Source organism: Lineus longissimus, chromosome 16, assembly GCF_910592395.1.
Source record: "Lineus longissimus chromosome 16, tnLinLong1.2, whole genome shotgun sequence".
NCBI lineage: Eukaryota > Metazoa > Nemertea > Pilidiophora > Heteronemertea > Lineidae > Lineus > Lineus longissimus.
The window spans coordinates 10,893,488-10,906,104 of record NC_088323.1 but is presented as its reverse complement, the minus strand read 5'-3'; the positions used below and the strand labels follow the sequence as shown (position 1 = coordinate 10,906,104).

The window sequence follows — 12,617 nt, the reverse complement described above, 5'->3', positions numbered from 1 at the left end:
TTTCAATTTCAAAGCTTTAGTGGTTAAGAAATGTGCCATAGTTACAATCAAATGACCAATTAATGCCATTTGACCTCTGTGACCTTGAAAAGCAGGTCAGATCAAAAACTCATATGATATGTGATGTATCCTTGCTAGGAGAACCTACCATAAAAATGCTATTGAAAACGAATCACTAAAAATAAGCAAGATATTGCACTTCTTACTTTTTCCATTATGGCCCCCTGGTGGCCGAATAAAGAATCAGATCGGGCCAAAATTTGGCATCAGAGGTTATCTGATGTAGGGGATTATATGCACCAAGTTTCAAGTTCATAGCTTTACTGGTTAAGATTATAAGAAACGTGCCATAGTTTACCCTCTAACGGCCAATTTACGCCATATGACCTCTGTGACCTGGAAAAGTAGGTCAAATTGAAAACCCTTAAGATATGTGATGTATTCTTCCTAAAAGTACCTACCATAAAAATTTTATCGACAACAAGTCACTTATAAGCAAGATATAACACTTTTTAGATGTCCACTTTTGGCCACCTGGTGGCAAAGTTGAGAATCAGATCAAACTGAAATTCAGCACCAGAGGCTATGTGATATAGGGGGTTATATGTACCAAGTTTCAAGTTCATAGCTTTAGTGGTTAAGAAACGTGCCATAGTTAACAGTCTAATGGCCAATTTACGCCATATGACCTCTGTGACCTTGAAAGCGAGGTCAAATTAAAAACCCGTATAATATAAAATGTATATTTGCTATGAGTACCTACAACAAAAGTTTTATCGAAAACAAATCACTTATAAGCGAGATATCACACTTTTTAGATTTCCACTTTTGGCCCCCTGGTGGCAAAGCTAGGAATCAGATCGAACCAAAATTCAGCACCAGAGGCTATGTGATATAGGGGGTTATATGTACCAAGTTTCAAGTTCATAGCTTTAGTGGTTAAGAAACGTGCCATAGTTTACACTCTAATGGCCAATTTACGCCATATGACCTCTGTGACCTTGAAAACAAGGTCAAATTAAAAACCCGTATAATATAAAATGTATATTTGCTATGAGTACCTACAACAAAAGTTTTATCGAAAACAAGTCACTAAAGCGAGATATCACACTATTTAGATATCGACATTTGGCCCCCTGGTGGCCAAACAGAGAATCAGATCGGACCGAAAATCAGTGTCAGAGGTCAGCTGACCTAGGGCATTCTGTGTACAAAGTTTCAAGTTCATAGCCCTAGCAGTTAAAAAACGTGCCACTGTTAGGATACGACGACGACGACAACGACGACGACGACGACGGACACAGCGCTATCATATAGACTCCCCTTACGGTGAGCCAAAAATTACCTCCTAAATAGCGGCCACAACGCGCATTATAGTATAGATACAAATTTACTTGTTCACTTCTTATATGGTGTGTTCACACTGGATGCGAATTGAAACCGAATTCCGTAGAGCGCTCTCCGGAATACGAATTGGTTAATCCAGTTTCAGAACGGTCGCGTCACACTGGCCCGAATACGCATTCAAATCGGTTTAAAACGCGCCACACTCAATGCATACTAACGACGCGCCATCTATTATCATTATTATTATTATTTATTAACCTCCCTTAAGGGAGAATAAAATTTACAAGTACAAAACATATAAGTATAATATCACAGTAACACACAGTCATTATTAACAAGTTAAAATCGCGTAAGGTGCTTGACCATTTCCATCTCCTGGCCATGCCTATTGCCAAAGTTCGGGTCAAAGAGGAGTGTCCTCAGCGAGTCAACACCACCGTCGCTAAATGCGGAGAATCCCGGCCTCGCCCTCGAAAACGAGGCCAAAACCGGGGAAAACCCCGCCGCGACAATGTTGCTGACCAGCGTACCTTTGACCAACGAACCGGCGGCAACATACCTTGCCAGGAAATGGCAATGCAAGTCACGTGCAAGGGAGTTGATATTTCCCTATTCTATGGCATAACGAAAAACGATTTGAGTTAATGAGATCATTTAAATACATCAGTTAACTAGTTCGGATCACTAGTTCCCGCGGTCAAAGGTCACTTTCCATGCGCCGGGCGCATGCGCAGTGCGATCGAAAACCTTAATTCGTATCAAGCGCGTCACACTTGAAATCTCAATACGGTTTCGTTGATTCGGATTAACTGATTCGCATTCAATTCGGTTTAAGAACCGTGTTGGTTAAAGCGGATTGAGATCGGTATGAACCGAATTGAGTGTGACGCCCCAATACGTATCAACGTTTTAATTCGAATTCAATTCGTGTTAAAACCCCAGTGTGACCACGGCATTACTTAGGCGGCAAAGAAAACGCTTACCCAACATTAGAATCGGGGGAATATACGTAATCATGGAAAACAAGCCTGAGCCTAAGCTATAGGCCTAATGCACAATACACATGTTTTAACTGTAGGGGGATTTTTACTGGGGGGATATTTACCGGGGGGATCTTTACCTTGGGGGATTTTTACCGGCGGGGATTTTTACCTACATTCACATAACACCGCTGCTAAGGCACGTATTTCAAGGGCGCTGACAATTGCTCTCCTGGGTTTTTCAAATGTAAGAGCCTGCTTCAGCTTCATGCTACTTCTTGGTATTGGAAAACTATTGATTACAAAAGACTGGACTGAACAGGGAAAGTCTGGACTCACAGTCATCACTGGGTCTGTTCATAACCAGGCACTGGCACTCTGGCACTGGCACTGGCACTGGCACTGGCACTGGCAGCGTTTTTGCAAGAAAATACAACAAAATATATAGGTTTTACGTCCTATAAAGTGCAATTGGTGAAAACTGATGAGGATTGCAGCTTATTGTGTCTGTAAAAGCCATTGATTTTTAAAACTTAACCAAATTCCTTTCTCAAGCCCCCAATGCAAAAGTGGCTGCCGGCTGCAGACAATCCCTTATGCCATGTGCATAGCCTGACATTTTACAAAGGAGTGTGCATGCATGGATCTCTAGCTCTGGAGATCATGTTGTTTCAACTGGAAGAGGACAACCGGTATATACTTGGGCCAATATTTGTGTCAGAACTAGGCCTACTGTGATCAGGCATGGATTACGATCACTATGATTCAGATTTATGCCTACTATCAATGTGTTTTTATGTCCGAAAACATATAATCATCGTCATCCGATAATCGTATGATGATTTGTACATGGATGTACACGATCATAATAGGCCTACACGGAGGCATACACCGAGTACACACCAGTGTCGGCCAGGCCCAGCCCCAGGGTCCCTGCTTGCAACCCTTTGAGAATAAAATGATTACTGTATAAGTTTTCTGTACTTCACAACACTTGACCACAAGGGTAGTTGATAAAGCTTGGAATCAGTGAAACCTTGGAACCAGTGATAAACCTTGGAATAGGTCCTAAAAATGCATAAAAACATGAAATAATGCGATTGGAACCTAAGGTGGTTACGAATCACTATTTGGAGATTATTTTTACATGATCAGATCGGAATTTGACAGTAGTTTAGAAATCAGTCGCATATCCGATTCAACAATCTATATTTCAGAACAACCCAGTCATACCTCGCCTCCAGTGTACATTACTGATCTCCCAAAATATGGGCATGCACGTCACGACACGCCCACCACACAACCATAATATAGACCAATCAGCGCTCCGCTTACTACCCCATCACAGGGGGCCTATTTGAATTACGGAGCGGTGTGATCATACAGGGTGATACAGAGAAGACTGACTACATCATGCAGTACCGGCTGGCACTTATCCGTACATCATCTTAAACATGACAAGAATCGTAGATGAAGGTTTTATTACCGAAGGTTTTAGCCGGGTTTGGAGATGAAAAATGTGAACAAATTCCTTCGCTGTGAGCCATTTCGTACATCTTCATGTACACATCGAGGGATGTAGATATCTTTTCGTGATGTCACCAGTTCTAAGCAAACACATTTTTTAGTGATTTCCGTGTGCATGTTTGTCCAATCTACCAAGCTTAATCAGAGCATTATATATACAAAATGATTCTTCTAATAAAACGTTTTATTTCAGTATATGGAATACAAAACAATCACAAAACCTTTCTTTTGCTTTGATTGAAAAGAAATCATTAGATATTTGCAATTGCGGCCCGTCATGAATATAAGTTTATATTTTAACGACAACAACGCATTTCAAATGCATTCCATGATGATGTCATCCGCCAAAAAAGGTGGTTTCTGGAACTACTGACAAATTGCTATCAATAAAGTCAGCTGGGACGAGATTGGCAGTTGGAAGGGTATAAATCGTGGAAGGAACGCACCCGATTTCACGCGGTACTTGCACAGTGATACCACGGCTTAGTACTGACAATTCCAAGGTTTATCACTGGTTCCAAGGTTTCACCGATTCCAAGCTTTATCAACTACCGACCACAAGGGTATATTGGTGCTGCTGTGTTGTTAGCAAAATCTAGTCTGCAGACCAGAAATCACCTTGGGGCCAGTGCCAGTGCCGCCGAATCGGTAGATGTCGTCCTGAGTATACTTAAACATTACCCAGGACCAACTTGGGTAATCCTAAAAGTTACCATGGATGGTCCTGGGTAATGTTTAGGACACTAAACATGTGCTCTGGCGACATTCATGACATTGATCTGTTGATGTCGTATTCATTTCTCACACAAACGGAATGAAATGGATTTAATACGGCATTATGATGATGACGATAAAGAAGAGCCACGCCACCCTGACCTGCTTGAGATACGAAAGCAGTGTGCTGTAGGTGGCCTAGAAGGACTTCTCGCAAAGACTTTGCCAGGTGTTGAACTTTTGAAAAACAAACTTACAATCTCAAAGTATGCCACCGGCAATTTCCCGCCCCATTGCAAATAAATTCATCCTTAGCCAACCACTGCAGCTTAGACTAGAGTCTTGTTTTGCCCCCTCGCGGAGTTTAACTTCACCATTCATGACTTCAATCAATTTCTTTTTAATTTCTCTGCCTTTTTACGATCTAAACGACGGGATTGATGCTTAATACGCTTTTCAACCATCAACAGAAACTTTGACAGCCATTTCGACTGCAAAAAGCTAAAGTACCGTTTTCAAGAACCTCGCCCGCAGGTTGAAAAATGCACGGATTTCAAACTGGGTAATGTTAACTGTCCTAAAAGTTACCCAGGACGATTCTAGGTAACTACCCAGGTTCGTCCTGGGTAATGTTTAGGTATACCCAGGACGACATCTACCGATTCGGCGCCAGTGCCAGCGCCAGGTTTTGAACCGACTCGTCATCGCTATCCACCCCGGTGTGCTCTCAACATATATGATATCCAAGTGGGAATTGGGAGCTGAGAACATGTGCTAATGTTGGTAGTTGAGGAATTGGTCGTTGGGTAAGGCACTTGGTATGCAGAATGGTCACAAAGTGTGAGGTGTAGGTCTTTGGGCAAGGAATTTGGCAGAAAGGTCACGAAATGTGCCAAGGCGTGGATTGGCATTTGCCTAGGGGGCAAATTGGCATTACGTAATCAATTATTTCTCAGGCATAATGGATTGTGCTATTAAGGGCGTGCGTATCTTTGTTCACAGAGTTCTTGTTCCCCCAATTGAAAGGCCAGTGTTCTGCAAGTATAATGTTGAGCCCAGCTAGTCACTCGGTCACTCAGTTTTCAGTATGTCTTCAAATGATGCACATCCAACACATGGCAAGTTCACCCATACAGCACCCTGCCATTCAGATTGGTACCCGGGGAACATTGGGATAACACCTTAAAAAATGGCCAGGGCCATTGTGCTCACCTCATGTGGTGGAAAGATGGATAAAGAGCATGGTATTGTGTCATGTAGTGTTAGGTTTGATGTAGGTCCAAGCAATTACAATTTCCCCAAAATGGCTAATTTACAGTACATTCGACCTCTGTGACCTTGAAAAGTAGGTCAAATCAAAGAAGACCCGGGTGACACATTGAATGGTTGTTAGAATTAGATGTACCTATGATATAAAATTGGTGCCAATCGGGCAAGTCATTACTAGGAATAATGGCATTTTGAAGAATTTAGGATTTGGCCCCCTCCCTGGAGGCCAAACGGCAAATCAGATCGCACCAAACTTCGGTACCTGAGATCACCTGACCAAGGGGTACATGTGTACTTAATTTGTGATCAATAGTCATTGCAGTTAAGAAACGTGCCATAGTTACGGCCTGACGGCGAATTTACGCCATTTGACCTCTGTGACCTTGACAAGAAGGTCAAATTAAAAACCTGTGTGACATATACTGTATGGTGGTTAGATGTACCCATGATATCAAATTGGTGGCAATCGGGCAAGAAGTTAAGGAATAATCACATTTTTAAGGTTTTTGGATTTTGCCCCCTGGTGGTCAAGTGGTGAATCATACTGGACCAAACTTCGGTCCCTGAGATCACCTGACTAAGGGGTAAATGTGTACCAAATTTGGTATCAATAGTCATTGCAGTTTAGAAACGTGCCATCGTTACATCCTAACGGCCAATTTACACCATTTGACCTCTGTGACCTTGAAAAGGAGGTCAAATCAAAAACCCGGAGGATATATGATGCATCTTTGCTAGAAGTACCTTCCATATTTTTTTCAAAATTTCCCGACTACTATTAAAGGAGATATTGCATATTTTCACTTTTAACGTTTGGCCCCCTGGTGGCCAAACCATGAAACGAATGGGACCGAAACTTGGTCTCCAAGGTGTCATTACATAAGGGTACATGTGTACCAAGTTTCAACTCAATAGCTCTAACAGTTACGAAACGTGCCCTGCTAACGGACGACGGACGACGACGACGACGACGACGACGACGGACGACGGACGCCACGGTATGGGATAAGCTCACCTCTGCTAAGAGGTGAGCTAAAAAGGAACCCACAAAAATACCATCGCAAAGCGAGCATTACCCCTCAGCACACACATGTTGAATGTGACATGATAGTAAAGTTCGTTAAGTGGACAACGCACATGAGATAGCTGAAAGTAGTTTCTGAATGGAACGGCCAGGGGCCATTGTGCTCACTGTATAGAAATTTGGTGCTTTGGAATTCATTCTGGTTAAGAAACATTGTACATGTATAGTATATAGGTCAAACCAAAGTCAGTATGACATGTGATGTATCGTTGCTTGGAGCAAGTACCATAAGAATATTATCAACTAGAGCCTGGCGGCTATGATAGCTTCGCTTGGTGGACAGATACAGTGTGTCAGACATGTCAATCAGATTGCTTGCTACATACAAACTTATTCAATTGACGTCCTGATTTGACTTCATGATCAGGTTGTGGTTCTTTGATACATAATACCATAAGCAACAAGTGCACTTGTCTCAGGTCAGCATGGTCTTGAATGAGCCATGTCACCTGCAGGTTATTTAGGTCATTTATAATCAAACCAGCCGGGCGTTCAGTGTTAGTCTCGTGCGTAACGCATGAGACTAACATTAGTGCAACTCACAATGTATACACGTGGGAAGGAACGGAATAAACGGTGACTACAACAGCTCTTCTATTCTCTGTACGTCCGCCTTCTATATAACGATATAGTGCAAAGTGTGTAGTGGAAAGGCCAGCAGCAGAGGTGAACGCGGCAGAAGTTTCATTCATGCACGCAAACACCGCATGTTTTTTGGGGAATACCTCGAATGACGTCATGTATTTTGTAATTTAGCGCCCTAAAAGTAAAGATCGAGGGCTTTCCGGTGATAAGCGGATGAACCACCAATGCACTTTTCCGGCATCCGCCATTTTTTCTCGATTTCATTTTTCGCTCGGAAGGAATTTTATTACCAAATTGGACAGGTTAGGATAATCGATTCGAGACTTTAGACCTGCATATGAGAAGTATTTAACTTTGTAATCATTAAGTTTTAACTTACGCAGGATCAAGCACTATATATCCGTGCGCATGAACAAATTTTATTGCAGGTTCGTACGTTGATAGAGAAAAAGATACTACGCGTCATCTATTCTATGTACATGCAGCTGTATGTAAACTCCGTCTTCGGGGTGATCAGATTTTCGGCATACTACTTTCCTAATGGTTTCAACGATAGAAAGACAGTATGCGATAAGCTTCGCTGGCAATTAAAAATTGCTAGCGAAGCTAAAATAAAAACAAGTCACTAATAAACGAGATAATGCACTTTTTACCTATTTCAGTTTTAGCCTCCTGGTGGCCAAGTTGAGTACAAGACGTAGGGAGTCATGTGTACCAAATTTCAACTTCATAGCTTTAGCGGTTAAGAAACGTACCATAGTTACACTCATCATGTGTGATGTATCCTTGCTAAGAGTATCTACCATAAAATCTTTACCAAAAACGAATCAGTAATAAGCGAGATATGTATGGCACTATTCAAATTTTTGGTTTTGGCCCCCTGGTGGCCAAGTTAAGAATCAGACCGACCAAAATTCAGTGTCAAAGGTGATCTGACCTAGGGGATCATGCATACAAAGTTTTGAGTCCATAGCCCTAGCGGTTAAGAAAGGTGCCACTGTTTTTTAAATAGGATATGACGGACGATGACGGAAATGACGGACAACGACGACAACAACGACGACAGACGACAGACACTGCGGTGTTGTATAGACTCACCGTACCGGTGAGCCAAAAAGGTACCATTTGGCTGATAGAGCATCCCAACTCATGATGAAAATTCAAGAATCAATAGTTACGGAGACATGCTGACTTTGAGAACAGATGGGGTGTTGGGAAATGAGCTGGGACAGGGCCCAGGCGGTGAAGAGTGATGACTCTCAGTCCATACATTCCCAGTCCAGTCCAGTGTTTTGTAATCCATAGTTTTCCAATAACTGCTATTTCTGGCCATGCAAATTGGAACATCGTATGTAGCCATGGCGCGGTGCATGTGATGAACAAAAGATGTACAGATAATAATTGTTGGTGGTTGCAACCATCGATTGTTTAGATTATGTCTAGGCCCCTATAGCATGTATAGCCTATGTACAGTCAGGACTTTTTGCCCAATGGAGCCCAAATCGCCCGATAGGGAGTACCTACAGCCCAAAGGGGAAGTTAACAAAACTGATGATAGCTTGATCGCGCGTACTGCCCTTCAAATCGCCTGATCGGGATAGGAAATCGGTGCATCACGAGACGAGCACCAGTGCTGCCATCTACATGTACACAGTATAGATTTATCTGAGCACAATGGTGATGCGTGCTTGACTGAACAACATTCATGAAAGACAAAATGAAAGACCGGCTTGTATGTTTGTGATGAGATTTTTTCTATTATTTATTGCTAAATCAAATAAATAAGACAACATCAGTTTTATACACAACCACACACTTGAAAACATCATGTGCTTTACATGTGCCATGACTGAAGATTGGCTATGTATAAAAAAATGATTTAATTTTTCTTGTTAGAAGCGGGTTTTATTTATATAGAAACTTGACACTCTTCCCTTTGTTTCTTGATCAACTGAGCATGAGAAAATCCCCCAATCAATGCTCAAATCTATTTTAAGATTTAGTACTTCCCGATCTGGATGCTGCAGCTGCTTCTCCTCTGGCAGCAAAAACCGCATCCCCTTCAGGATATATTGCCCCAGGCGAAGAGTCCTGATTTATCTTGTTTAGACCAGCATCTTTTATTAGGGTGTTCAGGTCACGTGACTTTCGAGGTTCCGTAAGCGCATTTTCGCGTCACGCACAAAAAAATGACGAAAAAAACTTTTCACACCTCTTGAAGATCGGTTAATTTCGGTGTCTTAATGATGATGCATGAAGAAACCAGGAAGACCCAAGGTAAACAGGTATCTTAATCTTTCATTCTCTCAAATTTCAATGAAATTCATCGAGTATTTGGGGAGAAATTAGAAATTACGCACAACTTGAGCTGCAGTGGCGATCATCACGTCCGCCATAACGTTATGCTAATGAGGACGGCGGGAGGCGTGGCCAGCTGTCACTTGCTCGTCAAACCTTTGGCGCCTTTTCCGCAAAAGGGCATGTGACCTATGGAAATTATCTAGCCGGAAATGAACCCTACTGCTAAAACTCTTGCTGTTCGTCAAAAACCGGATGAAATTCCGTCAATATTTACCGATTTTAGGCATTTTCAAGATTTGACACTCCTAAACAACACCTAACTTCTGAAATCTTATAGAAATGTCATTTATACGTATCTAGTGGTAATTGTAAGTATAAACCTCTGTTTTGATGAAAATAATATGACATCTCCAGCGGAATCAAGAATTTATAATTTATTTTGTAGTTCCAACTTGGCCGATGGTGGCGCATGCCCAATTTTCGTAACATCCGGGCACTTTTCCAATTAAATAAGCATTAGAATAATATATATAATAAAATAATATGATATCCCAAAGCGCTTTGAGCGAGAACTATAGTGTCACGGAATTGCGCTATATAAAAGACTCATTATTATTATTGTTAGAAAATCAGTTTGGGTAGGTTTATTGTATATTTTGACAATGTTTTCATTCTCGTTATCTCGTGACAGTTGACTAATGTTGTTCTTGACAGTCCTGAGACACGAATGCTCTGAATGTAAAGGTTTTGTTGGGTAGTTTGGTGAAAATATCAATATTTTTCTTTTCATTTCCTGGTTCATGCATTCAGCATTGCATGGTTTTAGTGACAGTGTGACAGTGTTCTGTGAGTGACCAGGCCATGTTTGGCTATAGCTGTGTGTGCTATAGTACCATCTGTAACTCTGAACCAATAAAGCCTTGGGGAGATGTCTCATTGACATAAATGATATAATCGAAAGTACCAATACCGACTGATTTAAGGTATTATTATTCTTTATTTTGAGGTATTATTCTTTATTTTCAGATCTGGCTGGAAAGAGAGAATTGAGGCAGATTCAGCACAGTGAGGGATTGTGGTCGTCAAACAGCGAATACATTCGATGGTACTTGAGATGTATTATCCGTTACTTTCATCTGTAATTTGCAAATGAGTTGAATAATAATGTGTGAACTTGATTTATAACGCTTCTAGTCTTTCTATGTCTGTTAATAGCCACATTTCAAACAGTCGACTGGCGTCCTTACTCTCATCCGATCATTTTGATATACATGTATTACAAGCATGGTTAGAATATTAATGGTGTTGGCAGAATTTGACAGCCATCTTGGTTTCAATATGGTGGCCATATTGGTTTCAACATGGCTGCCTGATGGCGGTTGCATCAAAGTGGATAAAGATAGACTGACCTCGAGCTGCATATCATACCAGTGTCTTAGTTTAAGAGACTGAAATGATATCTGCCAACATCCTTATTACCAGCGGCCATATTTCAATATTTGTCCTTGGTGGCCATCTTGGAATGCCGCCATATTGAATTACAACCCGAAGATCCATAATCATCAAGTTTTACTACTCCTTTGGCTTGCAATCGGAGTCAGAGCTGCAGAAAAGGTTGCCAAGTTGCATAGTTTTGGTGGCCATCTTGGATTATTGGTAGCCATCTTGGATTTTGGCGGCCATTTTGGATTTGTTAGGACGGACATCATAATATGACTCCGTTCTATAAATTTTGCTGAAAAATATTCATAAATAAGATTCCTACAGCTAAAATACTGATCATTTTCTCACCCTGGCAGCCATGTTGGAAGCCATTTGACCTTTGACCCTGTAAGGCATTTTCCCTTTGGAGCCCTTGGTCAAAATGTCCCAATCTTGCGAAGTTCAAATGCCTATAACTTAGGAATTTTTCCATTCTGTAAAAGCCATAATGCTCATAATAGCTGATACTTGAATTATAGCCTGCAATAATAATTATATGTGCAATGGTTTATTTTGACCTGAACACCCTACTATTATTGCACTTGATTGGGGGAACGTTTACCATTGTTTTCGAATATTTATCGTCACGTCACATGTAAGTAACATAAAACCGACAGAGGTGCAACGCATCGTGACGTGACGACAGCCATGCGGCCAACACTTTGTAAACGTTTTCCCAACCCAATCAAGTGCATGCATCTATAGTTTCACCTCATCAGCGGAGATGCTACGTCGTCACCACTAAAAGAAAAAAATACCAACAGTACTCACTTTGTCCGTCGAATTTCCTTATAATTGTATCAATGAACGTGTTCTGGGGCGCAACATGTCCCCTTCTTACCGGCATGATGACAATAATCACATAGAAACAGGCACAACAAATACAATAATTCCACAAGATTTCACAATCTACAGTGAAAACGCTCTATCATTATGCTATGACTTTACTGTATCATACATGTCATAACTAGTGATAACGGGCTCTTCTAATCATGCTAGTACAACCCCACTGCGCAACTCGCACTATCGATTTTGTTTGGTGAATACAAAACGTGGCGAATAGGCGAATGGCGAATGGCAAACGGAGTTTTCGATTAGCGTGGTGCTCATCGTGTATCAATGTGCAAAGGCCAGACTCCCTGGGCACCCCATTGCGTATCCTAATAAGGTCTGCTTATGTGAAGAACGAGGCTGGTCCACTGGGATCGAGGTGTAGCAAAGGCCAGATAAGACGGCCACTGGTCGTATTGGCACTTCACCATGGGCGGTATCTAAAACCACATACTACATACCCCATACCCACATGTCAATTTTTTCCAGGTGGGGAA

At 41.5% G+C, this 12,617-nt stretch overlaps 1 protein-coding gene across 7 annotated transcripts in view; it reads right to left on the bottom strand.

Moving 5' to 3' along the window:
• Positions 1-12,254, bottom strand: part of LOC135500896 (potassium voltage-gated channel subfamily H member 6-like) — a 600,170-nt gene extending 587,916 nt beyond the window's left edge. For all 7 annotated transcript variants that reach the window (XM_064792608.1, XM_064792609.1, XM_064792610.1 and 4 more), the window contains exon 1: positions 12,061-12,254. In XM_064792608.1, the coding sequence (XP_064648678.1) occupies positions 12,061-12,136 (76 nt within the window). In that variant the 5' untranslated portion in view covers positions 12,137-12,254. The remainder of the gene's footprint in view (positions 1-12,060) is intronic.
• Positions 12,255-12,617: the final 363 nt, after the last annotated feature.